Source organism: Dipodomys merriami, unplaced genomic scaffold (genome assembly GCF_024711535.1).
Source record: "Dipodomys merriami isolate MVZ:Mamm:240054 unplaced genomic scaffold, mDipMer1.0.p SCAF_31, whole genome shotgun sequence".
In the NCBI taxonomy this organism is placed as follows: Eukaryota; Metazoa; Chordata; class Mammalia; order Rodentia; family Heteromyidae; genus Dipodomys; species Dipodomys merriami.
In genome coordinates, this window is record NW_027204604.1 from 16,830,932 (window position 1) to 16,852,901 (window position 21,970).

At 38.8% G+C, this 21,970-nt stretch overlaps 1 protein-coding gene across 3 annotated transcripts in view; it reads left to right on the forward strand.

Moving 5' to 3' along the window:
• Kcnt2 (potassium sodium-activated channel subfamily T member 2) overlaps positions 1–21,970 on the forward strand; it is a 263,151-nt gene that overhangs the window by 178,590 nt on the left and 62,591 nt on the right. For all 3 annotated transcript variants that reach the window (XM_070041895.1, XM_070041898.1, XM_070041896.1), the window contains one exon: positions 4,263–4,371. In XM_070041895.1, coding sequence (XP_069897996.1) covers positions 4,263–4,371 — 109 coding nt within the window. The remainder of the gene's footprint in view (positions 1–4,262; positions 4,372–21,970) is intronic.

Below are 21,970 nucleotides of genomic sequence, written 5' to 3' on the forward strand. Positions count from 1 at the left end.
AAAAATACGAGCTTGACTTGACATAAATTCTTTGGAAGCAAGTCCCTGCATAGAACTGCCATGGAAGAGTTTAATCTTTTATTTATTTTTTTCTACTTAGTATAAAGACTCACACATCAAGATGAGAAATAGTGCTGTTTTTAAGATCAGATTGCTCCTTTGATGTATTTTATGGACAGGTCAAAATGAAAATGACTAATGCGTGCTAATAAAAATGAGTAAATAAATTATTGTAAAATTTGGTATTTGATCTTTGGGAATTATGTCTGCAAACTGGAAACTTTTAGAGAGGTTTCCAGGGAGGGCTGTTGATGGTGTTATGGATTAATGAGCCCTGGCTATTGGAGGGCTTTGGGGAATGAACAGTTTCAGGGTTTTTGTTGGTTTATAGTCCATGAGGATCAAGCTCAAGGCCTTGCATGTATTCTCCAATATTCTACCATGAGATAGATCCCCCAGCCTTGCTATTTTTAATTTTCATAGTGTAGGTTAAGGATTAGAAATGAATATGAAAAAAGGTACTTAAAGGAATGAAGTATTTAGATGTGATAGGGAAATCTAGAGACAGAATCCAATCTAAATTTGTAGCTTATATTTCAGATCTTTGTCATATAATATCTCTCTATATTTGTCACATACTATTATAACATATGTCATATATTATATATAATCAATATTGTTGTTCAGTTGGATTTTCTATCATGACTCCTTTTAGTTTTTCTGCTACCCATGGGGATTTAATATAGTTAAATTTGTTTTTAATCTACAAATGGTTGTACAAAAGGGTTACAATTTGACATGTCCATTAATGTGTACAGTGAGTAACTCTTGGTCAGATCCTTCCTTCTTTCTATCATTCTCCCTCCAACCCTACTCACCTCATCCCTCATCCATATATCAGATTTTCCATTTCCTTTCTCACCTATGTACATTAAGTATTATTGTGCATTAATTTCGCTTCCATTCATCCACTGCCTCCCTTTTCACAAGCCTTTCAGCTGTCCAATATTCATGCTCTTAAACTATCTGCTAGTTGTTCATAGGGTTTACAGTACGTGGACCACTTCAGTCTCATTGGTCATGCACTTGTGTCTATTCACCTAGGAGATTGTATTTTAGGTCTAAGATCCATTTTCTCCATGGAGAATTCATGTTCTTGATATGAAGTAACTTTTGTCTCTGTAAAGTGTTAGTTCAAGTTTTACCACATTGGTAAGGAGAAAGAGCTACTCCAGCCTGTGTCCATGGTCCAGTCACTGGGCAGATCTTTTCTACAGCCTTTTATCATGAGCCAATATTTGTTTTTGTCAAACAGATGAGGTTTTTTGTAGACAACATATGGTCAGGTCTTGCCTTTTGATCCAACTTGCCTTTTAATTTGGGAACTAGTTCATTGATACTGGGTGTTAAAATCAAAAGGTGTGTAGTATTTCATGCCATTTAAAGATTTTTTAATGTTAAATTCTTTCCTATTTTCTTCCCTTTTTTCAAATTTATATGTTCTTTTTGAGTATAAAGGTTATCTTTAACAGTCTTCTGTAATGCTGGTTTAATAACTTATTTTAACTTTTGTTTGTCATAAAATATTTTTATTTGCCCATCTGACTCCAACTAGACTTTTTCAAATGAAGTCTGGTGATTTTTACCTTTAATTTAACAAGGAATTTCTTAACAATCTTTATTCTATTGATATATTGCCTTCTTTTTACAGCACATCTCTTAATATTTTGGAATGTAATTCAGAGTAAATAGAACTATTCATACATGTAACTTGTACTATCTGAATTATAACATGAATTATAATGAGATGTGTTTGTTAATATATAAAGGATCAAGTATGAGTACCCAAAAGAATTAGAGCAAAAGGAAACAGACCCCAAACTGTGCAAAGAATTGAAGCTGATATGGATAATAAATACTAACCAAAGTATCTTAAACTTTTAAGTTTAATTTATACAGTACTTGTGGCCCTAAGTAATTCAGAACCTGACTATGTGAAATAGTGAAAAGACTATTTTGCATTCACGTGGAAAATTACTAACTCTAATGATAGTGTATGTAAGTGCCTTTTGATTGAAGGGCCAATGGAGTCTACAAAATCTTTACCTAAAGGAGAATAAAAGACATGTAAATCCAAGAATAGCTGCCTGAAGTAGATTTGTCTTTTCTGCCCTTCTAGTTCCTGCTGCTTGCATTAGTACGTATTTTTTAATCAGTCACATTCAATGCACATGTGTGACAATGGAGCCAGGTAACTTTTGGAGATGGGTGAAGTTGGGACAGATGGGGAGAATAATGGACAGGTGACACTGATCAAGAGGCACTGTACTCAGAAGCTGAATTGAACCACTTTTGTGTAACTACAGAAAGATAACCAAGAAACTTTAAAAAATCTCCAGTGAGATATAATTCTCCCCAAACTATCCACTTTCAAATTCAGATGTATAGCGCCAGAAAAAAAAAAGAAGGGAGCCACTATTTTTCTTTTAGCTATTGAAGGAAAATCAAACAGAACTTTTACAAAGGTCACACATCTGCATTCATTCATATCCGCCGTGTAAGAAATATGTTCTGTGCATTACTGGGAGAGAAAGTTAATAATTCCATGTGGTATTCTATATGTTGTAATTAGCCTTCCAAATGTGCTGTTACAAAGATCTGCCTTATGTTGTGTTATAATAAATGTACATATTTTTTCTCAGATTGTATGATCCAATTTTGGGGTTGAAACTTCTGAGTCCCCTGTGGAATCCTAGCATGGGAGTCGCAAGGAAGAGCATTCTGCTCAGCAGCTTTGTTGCATTATGTTCACAGATGAGGCACACACATTCTACAATTATTTTGAGAAATATTGAAATGCTAGCTTGAATGCACTGCTCTTTTAAAATTCAGTACACTTCATTTGCTTGCTTTTCCTGCAAAGCACTAGATGGGATGGCTATGTATTTTTAAATTTTCTTTCATGGTTGTATGATATATTAACAAGCAGAAATGTGGATGTGTGTATATGCATGTGTGTGAGAGAGAGAGAAAAAAAAGAAAAGATAGTGAAGAATGATTATTAGGAGATCCTAATACTCGTTCAATATTAATTTATTTTATTTGAGCGTAAATACTGAGTGTAATTTCTTCCATAAAATGTGAATGAGAAAATTAAAACAATACAGCCCTTAAATAAAGGAAAAAAACACCATGGGGTCTTTCATGTGCTAATTATTACATAAAATAAGAATATGGTCAAAATTTATTCAGAACATTTGTTAACCCTCTTCCCAAGTAACATTGTGTGTGTGTGTGTGTGTGTGTGTGTGTGTGTTTGTATGTGTGTTTCAGAATCTTAAAGTGTGTGGTGTTTGTTATTGTTTTCTAGATCTCTCTCACTTGCAATTCCAATCTTCCATTGCTTACTGTAGCCAAACTGCTATTTTCTACCTAAGATAATGGGTTTTTCTTCAAATTTTAACAGTGCCTTTATTTCTAATACCAGCCATAATTGCCCCCATTGGGAAAGGAGGCTTTGATTGCTGCTTTCAACATAAACAAGTCTTTATTCTCTTCTCTGAAGATGATGTGTGTGGAAATCCAGGGCTGACAGCTTGAGTTCTCTCTCCCATATGATCCTCCCCCCATGAGCCGTGGGCTCTGGCCCCTGCCGGTGGAGCCCGCACCCCTACCTGCCATTAGCTTGGCACATTCTAGTGCATTTCTAGTGCATGGACGAGTCAGTATGCATTGTCTTTCCTGGCTGGACCTCGTCATACGTGGCGTTCGTGAAGCTCAGTCCTTCAGAGGAAAGCATGCTTTCAATTTCAGTTTTTTTTTGGCTTTTTTTTTGTTGTTGATTAGTGACAGTTTTTTCATAAGATGAACCCTCTTATCTCTAGACTAGGCCAATGTGGTCGAACATGACTTTGAATAATTATGAAGGTGTAGGCTACGTGGTTATGCTTTTAGAAAGTCAATACCATTGGATTTCCTACCTTGGAATGGACAGGACTAAAGAAAGCTGAATGTTTTCCTTGCGGGGCTGGGGTGGATGAAAATCTAGTATTTAAGTATCCTCATGTTAACGGGAGAATAGGAGACGACCCTCGTTCCATCCCCAACCCAGTCATTTGACAGTTTCTTCTTACAAACGTAAAACCATCTCTAAACCAAGTATGCTTCAATGGAGATGTCTGTAACTCATTCATTATGTCTTATCTCAATATCATCCTTTCCCGTGGCAAACCATTCTAATTGGCCCATTTTCTCTCATACAGATCATGTTGTTTGTGAAGAAGAGTTTAAATACGCCATGTTAGCTTTAAACTGTGTATGTCCAGCCACATCTACGCTTATTACACTACTGGTTCATACCTCGAGAGGGCAGTAAGTATATTTTTTTCCTCCGAGATAAATTATATAAACGTAAGTACAATTATGTGATGTGTGCTTATTATTTTCATTTGTGTGCTATCTTCCACCAGTGCATACTGTGTGTTGAAAGGAGTCTAGAGGAGAAAACTGGCCATTACTTGCTGTCCTGTTTCAACACTCTTTGAGATAACTTGTTACATGATAAATTCTGTCATTTCTTCAGCTTAGAGTTATATCATGGTTACTATTTTTCACCATTAATATTAAAAAAGACACATATAATTTTACAAACAAGATCCTGACCATCACTGGTCTAAGATCATTGAAACAGTATTTTCTAGCTGGGTGCTGGTGGCTCATGCCTGTCATCCTAGCTACTCAGGAGGCTGAGATCTGAGGACCTCAGTTCAAAGCCAGCCTGGGCAGGAAAGTCTGTGGCTCAAGTGGTAGAGCTCTAGCCTTGAGCTGAAGAGCTGAGGGACAGTGTCCAGGCCCAGAGTTCAAGCCCCATGACCGACAAAAAAAAGTATTTTCCTCAGGTAAGTTTTTATTTTAAAGCTTTAGGATGTGATTAAGCTCAAAAATTAGTTTTGTGACTTTTTAACATGCATTTCAACATAGATGAGACAAAGCAATATTATCAGAAACATCTTTTGCTTTTAATTACTTTAATGAGTTTCATGAAATGCAGCCTTTTTATTTCTTAACTTTGATGGCCAAGGAAATATTAGGGAGTGAACTTAGTAACTGCTCTTACTTAAAGAGACAAATATTTCACCCCATTCCTAACTTGAGGTTCCTAACTTGAGACTGTAGATAAAATGTTGAATTTCTAAGTACATATGACTGTGAACATGTATGCACAATCATTTAAATTCTGAAAGTTAATGGTGAGAAGTATTAAATGAACTGGAATACAAATCCTGGACAAGCAAAATTCTTTCTTGGGATTTACATAAGGTAGAATAAATGGCTAATATAAAACCAATAGATGCCCAGTAGTATTTCAAAGTAGACAATAAACTCTAACTTCTAATTGAGTTTCTCTTCTGTAGAGATGGTAAGGATTTCTCAAGAGTGAGTTTCTCTAGTTCTTAATGGAGGTATTTTGATTCTGTACATTCACAAGAATTTAATCTGTTCAATGGGAAGGATGCAACAGGAACATGAATGAAATTGTTTCTTTATTTAAAGCAATACTCAGACTTTTGATGCAATTAAACTATTACAAATTCATTTACATGCCAGCTGACAGAATGGAGAACTCACCATGTGTATATATAATTTTCCATGCATCTTTATAATTTAATGAGTTGACTTCGATGCCAAACATCTAGTCCAATTCACTGTTGTGCATTCAACTTACACCACCAGGCCACTGATTTTTATCTAATGCAGCTCATAATTTAGATTCAAGTTAAACTATATAACCCTTAGTAAATAATATTTATTGACATTGAACATTGCCCGGATAAAAACTTGTACCTGAGATAAGTTGAAAAGGAAATTGTCTTTCAAAAGATTAACCTGAAAAATTATTTCACAACTAGCTCAGAATGATTTTTGTAGTCCACTATTACTTTCTTTGGTAAAGCTTGAGATCTGATTCACAAGCCATCTACTAGGGAAAATGCATATTGCCACTTCTTAGCTGCAGAACACCACGAAGAAATCGAGCTATGAACAGCCACACTGCAATCACACTGCCTTATTCCCTGCAACCTGGGCAGTTATAAAACTCTTCTATTCTTTTTTTTTTTTTTTGGGCGGGGAGGGTCCAGTCGTGAGGCCTGAACTCTGGGCCTGGGCGTTGTCCCTCAGCTCTTCAGCTCAAGGCTAGTGCTCTACCAACTCTGTCTATTCTTATAAATTTACCCATTTGGTACATTTTCTCTAAATGGAGTCACAAAATGCTGTTTTTGTTTGGTCTGGTATCTCTGGCTTGACACACACGTGCAAAGGATGACTTAATATGCTTTGTACTATACTCATTTTCATGCTGATTATTGGTCAATGATGGGATATATCACATTTCATTCTTCACCATTGCTACTGGGTATGCAGGTTGTTTTTCACATGGAGAATGCAGGCATTTGCATTTGTGTAAAAGTTGTTGTGTGGATGTATGCTTTTGGTGTTCTTGGGTATAAGTATCTAAGAGCAGGAGAGGTTGATCATATGATCACTCTGTAATCCTTTCCTTAGGGACTTAGAGCATTGTTCAGATGGGCTGTAATATTAAATTTTTAACAACAATGTATTGGGTTCCCAGTCACAGTAGCCATGTTTACAATTTTTCTTTCTTGTGATACCCACTCTTGTGTGTGTGCAGTGATACCTCACCACGTCCTAATCCTCTGAACACTATTTTATGTTATCTGTTGGTCCAAAAAGAAGATATAATTCTGTGTCTTCTTGAATAAAAACATACTCAGATCCTTTGCCTATGTTTATCTTTGATTATTGAGTTACGATAGTTATATATTACAAATACTTTGTCAGAGGTAAACTGTCACTGGAATACAAATAACCAGCCAAACAGACCATTTAATTTAACATTGCTAACGTACTTCATTAAGTATGTGATTTGACCAAAATAAATGTGCGTGTGCATGCCCACACGTGTGTGCGCACAAGCCAGTCCTGGTGCCAGACCTAGGGCACTGTCTCTGAGCTCTTTTGCTCAAGGCTAGCACTTTATCACTTGGGCTACAGCTCCACTTCCAGCTAATTAGAGATAAGAGTCTCAGGACCTTTCCTTCCTAGGCTGGCTTTGAACTGAGGTCTTCACTTCTTAGTCTTCTCAGTAGCTAGGTTTGGTTACTGTTGTGAGCCACTGGTGCCGGGCTCTCAAGTTTTTTTTTTAATCAAAGCTTTTCTGTTATGCATTAATTGAATAGATAATCAAGATTCTGTCATGAACAGAATGTTTGTACTTTTACCTTTGAGTGCCAGTAGAAATTTCAAAAGCTCCAATCTATCGATTTAATAATAAGAGAACAAACTTGGAAACTGAATTAAGTCGTGTAATGGGGAATAGCGCTGAAAAGTCTGGGTGTTGTTCTATGCAAGTGTTAGGAGATTGCTAATTAACAAAGAAGCAATGAAATAGTATTAAAAATCTTTCTTTCAAAGCAGTAAGATGATGTTACCACTCCACTCTACAATAAATAATTATGTATAAGAATTGATAGTCCTGGGCCCTGGGTACCTTATGACTGATACAAAGAGTAAATAAAAGATATGTTATAAAGTCAACAACCCTAGCAGTAAACAATTTTTAAGATGCATTTTGAAGCAGAGTGTGTAGTTATTTGAAGAAAATGATAAACATTAATTCAGAAATGAGATAGACTAACAGCAGTCCTTGGATAGCCAGAGGTCACCCCTGTAAGTGACAGACCTGCCTTGGGAACACAGTAATCACAGAGTTCTGGGTTCTGTTCCCGTATACACAGCTTCATCCCTGCCCAGGTCCCTCCCGACTCTGCCCTGCCTTGTGCATGTGAACAGACAGACTCACACGCTAAGGGTGAATTGCCAACCTTGAGCTTGTCTAAAAGGGACAAGCAATATTAATAGGCCCACATGCATTTTTTTCAATTCTGTCTTGAATTGGAGTCTGTCAGTACAGTCTGACAGTACTCTAGCCTAGCCTCCCTGGTACCTCCCCTCTGCTATTCCATTTTCTTTTGGTCCTAGACGAGCTCCAACGATGAGCAGCCTCACACACACGCCTCACACACACGTGTTTCTGTTGTTCACTGGGGGTTCATTTTGTTCTTCAAAGACTGACCTTTCTCCCCTCATGACTGGCTGGCTTTGAACTAAGATCCTCTGATCTCAGCCTCCTGCTTAGTTAGTTTTATAGGAGTGAACCACCAATGTCTGGCTTATACTGTTTTTCTAAATGCCACGTAAAACATGGTACCTGATTTTATAGGAATTCTGTGCTGTTAGAAAGGTGTCAGTTATCATTCTAGATCAGATATCAGATATTCTTATAATAGGAATGGTTTCTCTCTCTCTTTAAGTGGACTACAAAGTAAGACTATTCTAATAATTCAAGTTAGAGTATTTTCTGTGAAAATGATGAACATTGTTCAGATTCTAGAAGTATTTAGGAGGCGTTATGGTGATCTCTTGGGCTGATTGCGTGTGGGGTGAAATGGAAAGAGAGCAGTGTTTATTTGGACTGAGCAATCAGAATTGCTGCAATTATGCTGAAATTCTGTATACTACTGTAGAACATAAGGAAGATTTTACACATTAGAACATTCAGTTTTTGCTTGGTATGTGATCTAGAGTTAGAGCTGTACTGAAGATGTAAGTAAAGTGTGAGCGATTGCCATCAATGTGTGAATAATACCTCAAGTCAGAAGCTGGAGGAAGTCAGCCAATGGGCTCACTGAGGCTCATGTAATGCTGTGGTCATAACAGGTTCAGTTTTGTTGTGTAGCCAGATTCTCTGCATCAAAGTCAATCATGCAATTTGCTGTCTAATTGGACAGGTTGGAGGGAAGCGGGAGACACTTACAACCTTATGTATGGGGTGAAACAAAGTGAGAGGCATCCTTTTCTCTGCATATATTTATATGTAAATCAGAATATTTGGGGGACCCATGCCAAAATATGGTAACTATCATCACAGCACAAGAATACATGTTAGCTGCTACTTTATTTGGATATTTTTGGGCTGATGTTATTATTGAGCATATAGATAAGCAATAGATTTTCAAGTTTACTGTGGCTCAAGTGGTAGAGTGCTAGCCTTGAGCTGAAGAGCTGAGGGACAGCTCCCAAGCCCAGAATTCAGCCCCCACAACCAAAACAAAAGTCATGATATGTATCTTCTCCATGTCCACTCTTTGGAGTCACTGTAGTAGGTTTTACAAAAATTAGAATGAAATATATTTTGAAGAAGATGAGGGAGAGACCTACAGTGTTGTGCCTTTTCATTATCTAGTGGTCAAACATTTAGTCCCAAGATTTGTAGAGAAGAGCACTAAGTTGAGTTAAAGGAAAGGTGAAAATCATTAGTTTCCTTGAAACATACATGTTTCCTGTAAACATTTAAAATTTACTCAGAAACTAGGATCCAATGGCTAACGCCTGTAATCCTCGCTCCTCAGGAGGCTGAGATCTGAACATCTCAGTTCAAAGTCAGCCTGGGCAGGAAAGTCATGAGACTCTTATCTCCAATTAACCACTAAAAAGCTGAAAGTGGAGCTGTGGCTCAAGTAGTAGAGTGCTAGCCTTGAGTAAAAAAGTTCAGAGATAGCGCCTCGGCCTGGAGTTCAAGCCCCAGGATCAGCATGCCCACATGTAGAAATGCGCATGTGCACACACACACTTACTCTCTCTCACACACACTCACAGATCAACATGCACACACACAAGCTTATGTAGAGAAAATGAATGGTAAGGATATAAATAAGAGGATTATTTAAGATTTATATGACATGAAGATTATTTCAAAATGTAGAAGAAATGCAGATTTTTAAAAGTTGTTAGTAGATTCAGATAATAACGCGCTATTACAAAAGTACACAGAAACAGTGTTATTTTACATCACCAAGACAAGAACACACTTTGGATACTAATGGGTTTGATATTGACATATATGTCAAGTACTCTAAGTGAATAAAAAATATGTCTGGATAGGATTGAGAGAGATATAGGGGGAAATGATGGAAAGGGTGACACTATTCAATATACCTTGTATTCATAAACTGACATGTTAAATTGAAAATCTTTTGTACAACTACTGAAAGACAATTTAAAACATTAATCTATGGGAACCAATGCTGTGTTCCATGAGAATACACTGAAAATAAGTAGACATAAGTAGCTTTTATATTCTAGCAGAATCTATTTTAAAAAGTTATAATTTTGTAAATATACTCTTTGGGAGTAATTATTTCATGAGAAACCCTTCATTAACTTCCTGAACAAAAAGATTATTTTTGTCAATGGGATTAAACAGCAGCTCTGGAAATTTCTGTGGTGTCCCTCTTATGATAAAAGAAAATTAACTTATAAGCACTAATTATCAAGTTTTGTTTAATCTTTTCAAAGTACTTAGTATCTTACAAATGGGAGGAAAAAAATCAGAATACCCAGTTCATAGATTTTTTCCCTTAGTTTTCTAAGTTTTATCAGACTGTTAACAAAAGGCAAAGTATTTCAAAATTATGGAGAAGTGGTCATGTTCAAATTTCTGTGATAAGCATTAAAAACTAAATGAACTTTATGATTTCACAAATAATTATTTCACCAGAGATTGCATAACACTTTAGCAAAATCTGCAAAGCACAGTAGAAAAATGTTATGTCAAAATGCCATGGAACTAATTTGTGTGTGGTGTGTAAATTGTGGTTCTGTAATATTATACCATTGCCAAATTTGTGTCCTACGACTAAATTAACAGTTGTGGATGGGTGCTGACATCCTTCCCAGAAAACAAAATAACACACGCAAAGGAAATTGAGAAATATCAGGCTAAGATTTGTTTTCTAATACTTGTATTATCTTTAAATAGTTGTACAAAGGACTTAACCACACAACAAATCATTTTATGAACACAATGCATTTTGATTGATGACAGGCCTTTAAAGAATTATTTTTACTTTTTTTCTATTTAAATAATTTTACACCTACAGAAAAGTTCCAAAAATAGTCAAGAAATGTGTTCATATACTCTCTCCGTGTGCCTTCACTTAATATTTATATCTTCTTTGATTATCATGCAATTATCAAGTGAGGACTTGACACTGGTAGACTGTTCACCAAGTTATCAAAATCATTTTAACTTCTTAATTTTTTGCAATAGTTTACAAAATAACTATTGTTTTAAAAATGGAGAAAACAATCAGAATACATAGTTCATAGTTTTTTCCTTAGTTTCCAAAGTTTTATTGTAGTTTCTAACAAGTAAAATTACTTGCCCATTTTCTAGAAAGTATTTTGCTTTTAGATTCTCCTCTTTAATCTTTAAAGCTTTCTTAAGTGGTTATACAGGGGCAGCTCAAATCAATGCGTCAGTTCATGTGAACACTGTATCTTGATCTGTGCCACATCACCATTCCCCACCTCTCCCAACCCTACCCATTCCTCTGTTTTCTAACTCAGAGCCTAAGCCAAAACCCTAGCCTCTATTTCATTTGTTTTCCCTTGAGCTTCTTTCAACCATGTGGCAATTTCTGAGGTGTGACTGTGACCATATGAACTTGTGCTGTTTTATATTCCTTACAACACATAAATACAAAAGTATGAATGTGTATCCAATGTGGCTGTTAGAAAGCATTGAAAAAAGTTACTTTTCATGTCCCTGAGAGAGCTGAGGAGTGATGGCCTCTCCTAAGCCATGAACACGCCTCTTGGTTAGATCTTGATGGTTCAATACCTTTCTCTGCCAAAATGAGCCAGTGCTCCCTCCAGCTTGTATTGATACAGCGACTATTGCAGTAAATATACCAGTATGATCCTGAAAAAAGTTCTGGGAACAGGAAGTAAGGTAATGAACAAAATACTGAGGGCTTGTTGAATGACCACAAAACCAACCTGCAAGAGTTGCGAATGATTATAAAGGAAGAGTTTGACCCATAAGTAACACTCAACATTAGTTTTTTTTTAACCCCTCATGAAAACTAACAGTATGAACTCATAAAGCAAAAAGTAAATAGAGGAGAGATAACTTTTCCTTACTGAAGATTTCCGATCCGTAGGCCAGCTACCTTGGCCCATCTACTTGAGGGAGAAAGGCAGAGATGAAGATCAGTGAGGTTCTAGACCAGCCTGAACAACATGTCACCAAGACCCCTGCTCCATCAATTAGCTAGGTTTGCTGGAATAAGTTGGAAGATCACAGTCCCAGCTTGGCCCAGGCAAAGCTGAAAGACTTTACCTGAAGAATAACAAAGCAAAAGGTGTTAGGTATTGCAGCTCAAGAGGTAGAGCACCTACCTAGCAAGCACAATGTCCCAAGTGCTAGAAAGAGCAACTGAGGCACAACCCCAAGGCTCTGGACCACGCGAGGTCTCCAGTGTTTCTCTGAACATTTGGGCAAAGACCTCCATATCCGTTATATCCCAATTCCTACAAAGTCTGTAAATTTAAACACTGTGATGAGACAAAAATAAAACGTAACGTCATGCTTTGTCACTAGAAGAAAAAAAAAGACCCACAACAAAGACCATGAGAAACCACTAGGGAGAGAAGCAAGAGGAGAGGTAGACAGAAAAAAGAGGAGTTCTCCCTTTAATCCCCAGCTCCTCACAGAGAGCCCCCAGAATCAGCTGTCATGTGGGTGGAAGATAAAATTTTCTCAAAAGTAATAGGGATTATAATTACCATCCTGACTGCCAGAAAGGAAGAGAGGAAAGGTGGGAGAGTATGCCCTACACCAGCTATCTTTAGCTCCCTCGGAAGTTTCACACTCAAAAAGTGGTGACAGGGGACTAGATTTTGTAATCTGGCAAATCCAGCCAGACCCCCTCCTCCTGTGGGTAGATAGAGGAGAGGCATTTTGACTTCTCCTTAGAGTGAACGTAGACATATGCAAATTAATTTTAAGATGCTTGATTGCTTGATTGCTGTACATCAACTAATTGTTAGGAGACGACTTTCATATAAGTTTCTAAAATCTATTTCTGGGACTATTTTTTCATATTGCTTCAGTTGTTCCCATACAAGACTATATATATATATATATATATATATATATATATATATATATATATATACATATAATCAGTTGTGAGGTTTGAACTCAGAGAAGCCTGGGCTGTGTTCCTGAGCTTTTTTGCTTAAGGTTACTGCTCTACCACTTGATTCACAGCTCCACTTCTATCGTGTGTGTGTGTGTGTGTGTGTGTGTGTGTGTGTGTGTGTATGTGTGTGTGTGTATTTAGAGATAGGCGTCTCAGAGACTTTCCTGCCCAGGCTTTGAACCATGATCCTCACATCTCAGCCTCCTGAATAACTAGGATTACAAGTGTGAGCCACCAGGGCCTGACTAAATTACATTTTTATTCTCTTTAAGGAGTTGTAGAAAAGAGTTGCCAAACAAGGTGTTATTTTATAAGTACAGCGGACCTTGGTGGATGTTGCCCTTTCCCCACTTCTCTGCTAACCCAAGCCCTCCCCTCAATTTTGCTAGTTGCATGGGAAACACACTGCCTGGATATTCTGGCTGCAGAAAGCCCCTTGGTGAAGCTGGGACATTCAGAAAGATGCCGTCATCTGTGTCATCCTGGTGGCCCTGGCTTCGTTTGTTTCCCAAACATCCAAGGACCAGGAATGACTACAGGGCTGGAGCTGGGAACGGAGGGCTCCCACCAGCAGGGGACATGGCACGCTTGGGAAACTTTCTCCCAGTCTTCCCATGTGCTTTTCCATGAGCTAACGGGCCCTGGAGGGATGGACAGGAGGGCATTTCCTTAAGTTTATCTGCAAGGACCTGTGACCTGTGACCCGAGAAAGAATTTCCAAAGCACTCCCATTACAAGGTCTGCTGCATAGGCATCTGGGCCAGTGCGTTGCAGGAATTGCCACAGGCCCAGACTAGAAGCCTCTTCATGGTCAACCTTTAATAGCTCAGCATCCCCAGCCAAATTAGATCTACATATTTCCATGTTGCTTCTTTTGAGCTCTGTGTGCTTTAGCCTAATTTATTCTTACATCCACATCTCCCCTCTTTTTGTGTATATATAGAGCATTCTCCAAATAACACCATCCTAAATACACTTGGAGCTTCTTCCACCCAGATCTTCTTATAATGCGCTCCCTTGATGACGCCCCTTCTGCTTCCCAGAAGATTGTATTATATCAAACATTCTAGCTTCTCCGGACTATTTTGAAACTTCCTAATTTAGACTGACTTCTGTAAATAGGTATATAATTTTATTTTTCTGCCAGGGCGTGTGTTGGGTGTGGTGTTGTTTTATGTGTTCCCCTCCCCCCCATAGGTGGTAATTTAACTAAATGTAGACAACATACTCAATATATTTTTTGATTCTATAAGTTTTTTTTAATAATGTAGGCAGTCAATATTATCAGTGAGATGAATTAAGGTGATTCTTGGAAGGCCCTGGTTCCAGATATTTCATGAGCTATATATGTGTATCTGTTCTCCCTCATGAGACTGCATCGAAATGGTAGCGGCAAAATAGACTCATAAGATTTCACTGTGGAAAATTAAATGCCAGGATGAAGGATTTTAATGAATTTTCAGGGTGTGAAAAGTAAATAAAGAGCTGTTTCTGGATGAGACCTTCAGACCAGAAGGAGCCTAGATAGTGATGTAGCAGGGAAGCATGCTGGAGAACAAGATTCCTAGAAAAGCAGATCACAGAAAAAAATTAAATCTCTGTACACAGAGCAAGGACTGCCCTCTCTTCCATTGACCACAGTGCCAACTCCTCACAGTTACATCTAGTCAGAAATGTACTACTGGGAAAAAGAAGAGATGAGTTTTCTTAACAGAAAGAAACAATTAGAATGGTGTAAAGTATCTGCTGGGAGGTGATTTGGAGGTTCAGCCTTCTGCAAAGAACATTCAGAAGATGTTGGGCTACGCAGCCTGACCCTGCCCTGTCCACTCAACGTTGTATTCCACCAAACCATATTCACAGAGAAAGACATCTCTGAAACATCCGAATCCCACCTTCAGAATTCTGGATAGGAGCCTTGTTTGTTGGATGTCAGCATAAAAGTTCAAATGGGGGAAATGCATTCAGTTAGGTAGAAAGTTGACACTATTTCTGGGATTGTTTGGAGCCCATTGGGAAGATTTCTTCTTGGTCTAATATTCACTGGTAAGAAACTTCTTCTTTAGGAACTCAAAGCTATAACATTTGAAAGAAGAACCAACTACAAAGACAAAGATGAAAAATTTCTGAAAACTTACCAGCTATTGGGGGAAAGAGCATCCTCTGTATTGATTAGAGTTCTGAACCTTCAGCTCGAACTACCTGTTTTGCCAGTTTTCAATATTATGATGTTCATGAAGGGACTGTGGGTAGTTTTCAGAGCCATTAGGTGAACACAAAAATTAACATCTGTGTAGGCCAAACATGGATGAACAATTCCTGCTAGCACACCAACCGCAAAACCAGGCAAGGCCGGGCACCAGTGGCTCATGCCTGGAATCCTGGCTACTCAGGAGGCTGAGATCTGAGGGTTGAGGTTTAAAGCCAGCCTAGAACAGAAAGTCCATGAGACTCTCATCTCCAATTAACCACTCAGAAAACTGGAAGCGGTGCTGTGGCTCAAGTGGTAGAGTGCTCTCCTTGAGCTGAAAAGATGAGGGACAGCGCCCAGGCCTAGAGTTCAAGCCCCATGACTGACCAAAACAAACAAACAAACAAACAAACAGGCAAGGGGGCTGTGGACAGCCAGCCTTCCTGAGCCACGCTTCCTCTTCAGGGTCTGTTGGCACACAATGGAAACTCCCCCGACCTGCTACTTTCCTCATTTAGCTCACTCCCCAAATAAACTCCTACATATCACTGGTAGAAACTAGGCCTCACATCAGCACCACACAGGGACAAGGACCCTACAAGGAGCCACCAGGAAGGGTTTCCAGCTAGAAAAACCAGGCACGGAATTTCAACAGGAGACTGGAGAAAAATCCACACACACAAAGCAGTAGGAGAAGCATGTGCTACCCTGCCCCCGCATGGAACACAAAGGCAGACAGAAACTTCAGGAAAACCAGCGTCTATGAGGAGACGACTAAGACGTGTCTGAGCGTTCTCTCTGGAGTAAAGCTTCACCAAGTCACAGCACTCCACGCGACTGCGCTCTTCCACGGAAGCCCACTGCGGTAGTCATCCTCTGACTGCCATGGGTTCTTTAATTTTTTTATATTTATTTATTTTTTTATTTTTATTTTTTTTGGGTCCAGTCGTGGGGCCTGAACTCTGGGCCTGGGCGCTGTCCTTCAGCTCTTCAGCTCAAGGCTAGCGCTCTACCACTTGAGCCACAGTGCCACTTCCAGCTTTTTTTTTCTGCTTATGTGGTGCTGAGGAATCGAACCCAGGGCCTCAAGCATGCAAGGCAAGCGCTCTACCACTGAGCCACCTTCCCAGCCCAGGTTCTTTACTTTGAATCTGAAACGATAGGCTTACTGATGGCTAGAAGACAAAGGCATTTTTTTAAAACTTTAAAAATTAAAACAAATGGTACTGCAATTGAAATTTGGGAGTAAAATTGAAGATGTAAAAGGAGGTACCTCGCTAATAATCTCAGTTTATGAAAGTGGCAAATGAAGACTGAGTCTATTGTTCATAAAATACATTTTAAACTGTTCCATGTTTAAAAAGTAACCAAAAGAACTTAGGTTGCAACATCACAACCAGCAAGTCAAATTCAGCTAGTAGATAAGATTAGGGCAGAGCACTTGCAAATGTTTTCTTTCTTTTGAATGCTTTGCTTGAATCTAACTTTCACTGGACAGCAGCCAACTTCCACAAGTCTAGTTATCTCCCCTGTGTCCTGGTGTTTGAACTTGCTCTGAAGATATGAGGGCTACAGAACATTGTGTACAAGAAATCAAAAGTAGTAGTATGATTATACGATAAGCCTCAGGGAAAATCCACTGTGAATGGATACTTTCCCGCCCTACCTCACAGATGGAGATCATAGAGACTAGTAATGTAATGACAATAAAATCTGATCACAGTAACCAGAGACCTACTGCCAGGCTTACGTTAAACTTGGGAGATGGAAGGATGCGTTGCAAATTTGCATGCTTGTTTGAAAATCATAAGTGAGGTAATAGACTAAAAATCAGTCTTCAAGAGTTGAATAGTGTTATACTTTCACCATTCATTCATTCCTTCCTACCTTCATTCCAGAAGTTGGTCAAATACCCGAGGTAGCATGCGCTTGTATACTTTTGAAAATGCCAGCACACGAATCACAGTTGTGATGGGTTTATGAGAGGATGGGCTGATCCATCAATGGGCAGCGCGGGGCAGGACACAGGTTTAACGCTGCATACAAGCAGATTTGGAACATGTCCTTCAGTTTACCTGGCTTGGGTTTAGTTCATGACTAATGTTCTGTTTTCGTTACGGGAAGATGAGTTTTTGTTCTTTGAGAATAAGTCAGGTGGTGCGGAGAGGAAGCAAATATCTTCTCGGCTATAAGTATTCTTTGTGTTTTTTTTTTATTTAAGTATTATTTGTGGGCTTTTAAATTTTATGTATATTTTTTATTGTAAAGATACTGTACAGAGGGGTTACAGTTCCATAAGTAGGAACGACATTGTCCCATTTGTTAGGAAATGGGAAGACTTGGAAAAAATTATATTAAGTGATGTAAGCCAGGCCCAAGGAAACATGATTTCCCTTATTTGCAATAACTAGTATATGTCTAGGATAATCTCACCAGACTAGTAGAAAAGGTCAAAAGCTGTATGTATTCTTACAAGGACAAAAGGCGTAGCAAAGATAAGATCTGGATGGCAATGATGGGAGCTGTTGAAACTCCTCTCTTCATCAGTGTGAATATGTATGCAGAGCAGCTCTTCTAGAAAGTTCTGCGCTGCTCCAGACTGAGGGGACACATGCAGAGATGCAATTTGGGATGCAACGTGGCCCAGAGGCTTCAGTGAGAAGGGAGGTCGCTGCTGGCAGAGGGGACAGGAGTTCTCCCTGGAGCTTGCTCATGCCCAGGGAGGAGGTCTCCACTTCAGCGGTGGAGTTCCAGCTCTCAGGCAGTTTTCTTCGGACAAGAGGGTGTCCTCTGTCCTCGGCTGTTTACAGACGAAACCTCCCGGAGTTCCAGGATCTCTTTGGTGGTTGTTAATTACTTGTCCGAATGACACAGGCCCTTGAGAAAAGCAAGTCGCTGGTGTGTAGGGTTAGGATTTCGTTTTCTCCAAGGATGGCAGAATCAAAGGGGCAGGACAGAGTAAGCATCCAGAGTAAGGTTATTTGGAAGCAAAAGAAACAGTGAAAGGGACAGCAAAGGTAACGGGGAGATGGCTTCCTAAGACAAGGTCTGTGCAGCCTTGGCTTCCCTTATCCACCTGCCTGCCTTATATAATGCCCCTTGTCCCCTCCCCCTGATTGGCCGAGGGGTGGACAGGTGCTGTAAGGGTGTGTCATGATTGGTTCCTCCATCTCTTAAGGCCTTGTGGAGTCGCTCCTCACTCTCCATTGGAGCCAGTCCTGGCCCCATCTATCTTCTACATGGAGCCTAACTTCTTCTCAAAGCGATTGAAGGAGACATGAACTTTCAGCTCAGTGAATTTTAGCAATCACCCTGGCAAATCTCACTTTGAAGACTACAAAATAGACCATCTCCATTTCTCATGGAAACAGCTCTCCTTCAAAATGGCATCATTGGTACCTTCCCTGGAAGGCAGGCAGGGGCTTTCCACCTTCAGCCTGGCTCTCTTGTAGGAATCGCAGATGGCTTTACAGTTCCATCTAGTGGTGGAAACTTCATGGTCATCGTCTATGCTGCATCTGCTGCCTAGCACTCATGCCCGATCTTTTTTATGGCGCAGCATCATAGATGTTCAATTTAAGATGAGAGAAGAGGAAGTCTATCCTAGTAGGCTGGGGTGCATGTGTCTTGTGTCAGCACTTCCTCTAACCAGAGTTCTTACTTCCTGCTGTACATAATATTCTCCTTCTGTACAATCAATTCTGAAAACAGACACGCGCACAAGGAAGGAAGTTACACACTGTTGTGATCACTCTCTTTTGGGAAAATTCTGCCTACTCTTTCTCCCTAAAATAGCCACCATCAGGATATAGGCTACAGTTCGTTAGCATGATGGCTTTGCTAGTAGTCATTAAAATACACAGTGCCTGTCACGGATACCAAAGACAACATTGCAATGCCATGCATGTAGTTTAAGTTGTAAATAAGTGAACAGTTTCATACCATTGTGAAACAATGTAACAGGAGTATATCAGCAGAAGGAAAAGCACCTTGTGACGTTTATCAATAAGTAAGTGGAACCATACAGACACAACCAGAGTATGAAATTAAATTAAGTGGGATTGACTCTTTTGGTTCTTTATTTTAGACTTGTTAAATCTACTTTTGGTTAGTATAAAAAAATTAATACTGCTTTAAAGTAGAGTCTTGGGACAGGGAATGTTATTTTGCTTATTTAAAAAGAGACCTAAATGATGGCCCTTTCCTAAGGTAAAATGATCTTCATAGTGTTATCTGCTGAAAATGCATCCAGTGGTAAAGATATTTTGTGACAACGTGCTCTTAGTTTCCTTGGTGTGAAATGTTTGCTTGATGATGTGAATAAGTTCAAAACCATGTAGATAATCCTTGTCTATTTTATTGAATTAGTAATGGACTGTTTAGTTTGTATTTAGGGACATTTAGGATTCAAAAGAACAAAATGTATCAGAAAAAATAAACCCGGTAATTACATCCCAGACATACTTAAAAAAAACACAAATACAATATGTGAAGGAGACAGGCTCCTGTTATTGATTGCCTTTTAAAACTTTCAAGGCAATGCATCAGACTACTATTCTTGCTCTGTAGTTTTCCTTTACTATGCCAACTTATAAACATTAAGAAACCATGAAAAGTAAACATCAAAATTTACTTTCTAATATCTATTAACATGAACTTCATAAAAGCATACAACTTCATTAAAAAAAGAATTGATAGCAGAACAAAGTTGCTGATTTTTTTAAACGCTGCAAGCAACATGACTGGCTGGGGTATTTCACTATGCTCTTTGAACTAGGAACAGAATATGCAATATAATAAGGTTTCAACATATTGTATGTGGAGCAGAAAATTCTGGTTAAGTAATTCCTTTATTGCTCCCTATGGCACAATTGGATGCAGAGAAGTATTGAAAAAAATCAAAGCCATATAAAATTTTTCCACCGAATTTTGAGGTCTATATTAAAATGCACTTCTGCAAAAATCAGACCCAAGTTATAGTCCCTTACAGTCCCTGTTCTACTCAGTTGATTTCACTGAAGCAGAGTAGACTGGTATGCGGGTTCATTTGTTTTCTGATAATAAATATCCATTTGCCTTGAAGGTATAATTATGGATTAATGAGAAATATTCATCTTGAGTTGAGATTAAAAAATATTTTGTCAGAATTGATGTATCCACGATCCAAAAGTTAACTGGGCAAATCATATCTCTAAGTTGGAAACAATAGTGTAGAAGACATTTTTTGAAGAAATCAATAGCTATGTTGAGACGGATTTTCTCAGTGTCCTGGGTTTGTTGGTTGTAGCTCAAAAAGAATAAAGTAACCTACTTTATTTTCAAATCTTCCAACCCTGCTGTAAAAAGATGATCAGAGAAAGGCACAAGTGGAGAAGGCCCACGTTTTCCCTTCCACCCCAGCCAAATGAGACAGGGATCAGAGGCCTGTGAGCTTTCTGGGGAACAAATTGTCCACTAGAAGGTGGACCTCACTTCTCAATGCCAGTTACACACCTGCATCTGTAGTCTTGTGTCTTTTTGAAGAAAAAACGAATAAGATAAAGCAGGGAAGATAGAAAACACACACACACACACACACACACACACACACACACCAGTAGAACAGCCCACATCTTCATGGCCCAGTTGTTACTATTCCACACAAGGTGAGGAAATGCAACATTTGGAGTCTGTGGAGTTTCAATGTGAACTGAGGCTTGCCTCTAACACCACAGAGGATCTTCATGTCTCAACAAGACAGCCAACATTCGGTCATCTTCACAGGGAACGCCCAGGGCCAGTTACTCCAGAGCTCCCATGCCCAGGGAAACCACGGCCAAGGCGGTGCGATTACCACTTCACCAGGAGTGGCTTGGCATTTGAGCATGAACACTGTTTTTTAAAAAAAAGTCTGACCGTGGCGTGGCTGAAAGCTACAGTCTTGACGGGGGCTTGTAATTCACTGACTTGGTTAGAATTTTCTCCCCTTTTTCTCTTGTGCAACTTGCCCTTCCAGTTTCTTACACTGTCCTGTGTCTTCTGGATTTATCTCCCCTCATTTAGAGTTCATGATGAAAGCAATAACAGATACCAGTTTACCACCAAAACGTTTCCCAAGGCTTTCTTCCTTATAATACTGGCTGCCTGAATTCTGAACCATGAGATTTTCTTTATTTGGGCAAAGTAGAGATATAAGTCATCCTTTCAAATATCAGGTCTATAAACATTTCACTTTTATATTCCCATTAGTTTATTTTTGTGTTAACCTGTTTACAATTACAGTGGAAAATTATTTGAAAATCAATGTGGACCTAGATAGACCTGACTAGGAAACAGGCTTTCCTACTCAATTATCAGCCCGTACAATGCAGCAAAAAGGTACGAAATTGTAAGGTTCTATATTGTTTCATGGGATGAGGTATAGTCTTCATGGCTCAAAGTACTTGGCAAGTTTTTGGACAATTATTCCCACTGAATATTCATTTAATTGGTATGAACACGTTTTGAATCTTCGTTAAGTAGATTAGCTTCCTATGCTGTCATTTTTGACTCCTCATGTCTTTTTGTTTTGGCTGTCTTCTGTTTTGCCTAATTATAATGTCCAACTAGTGTATTATCATACATCTATGAATACTTTAAAAAGTCATTGTTTCTTTTTGCTCCTCCTCTT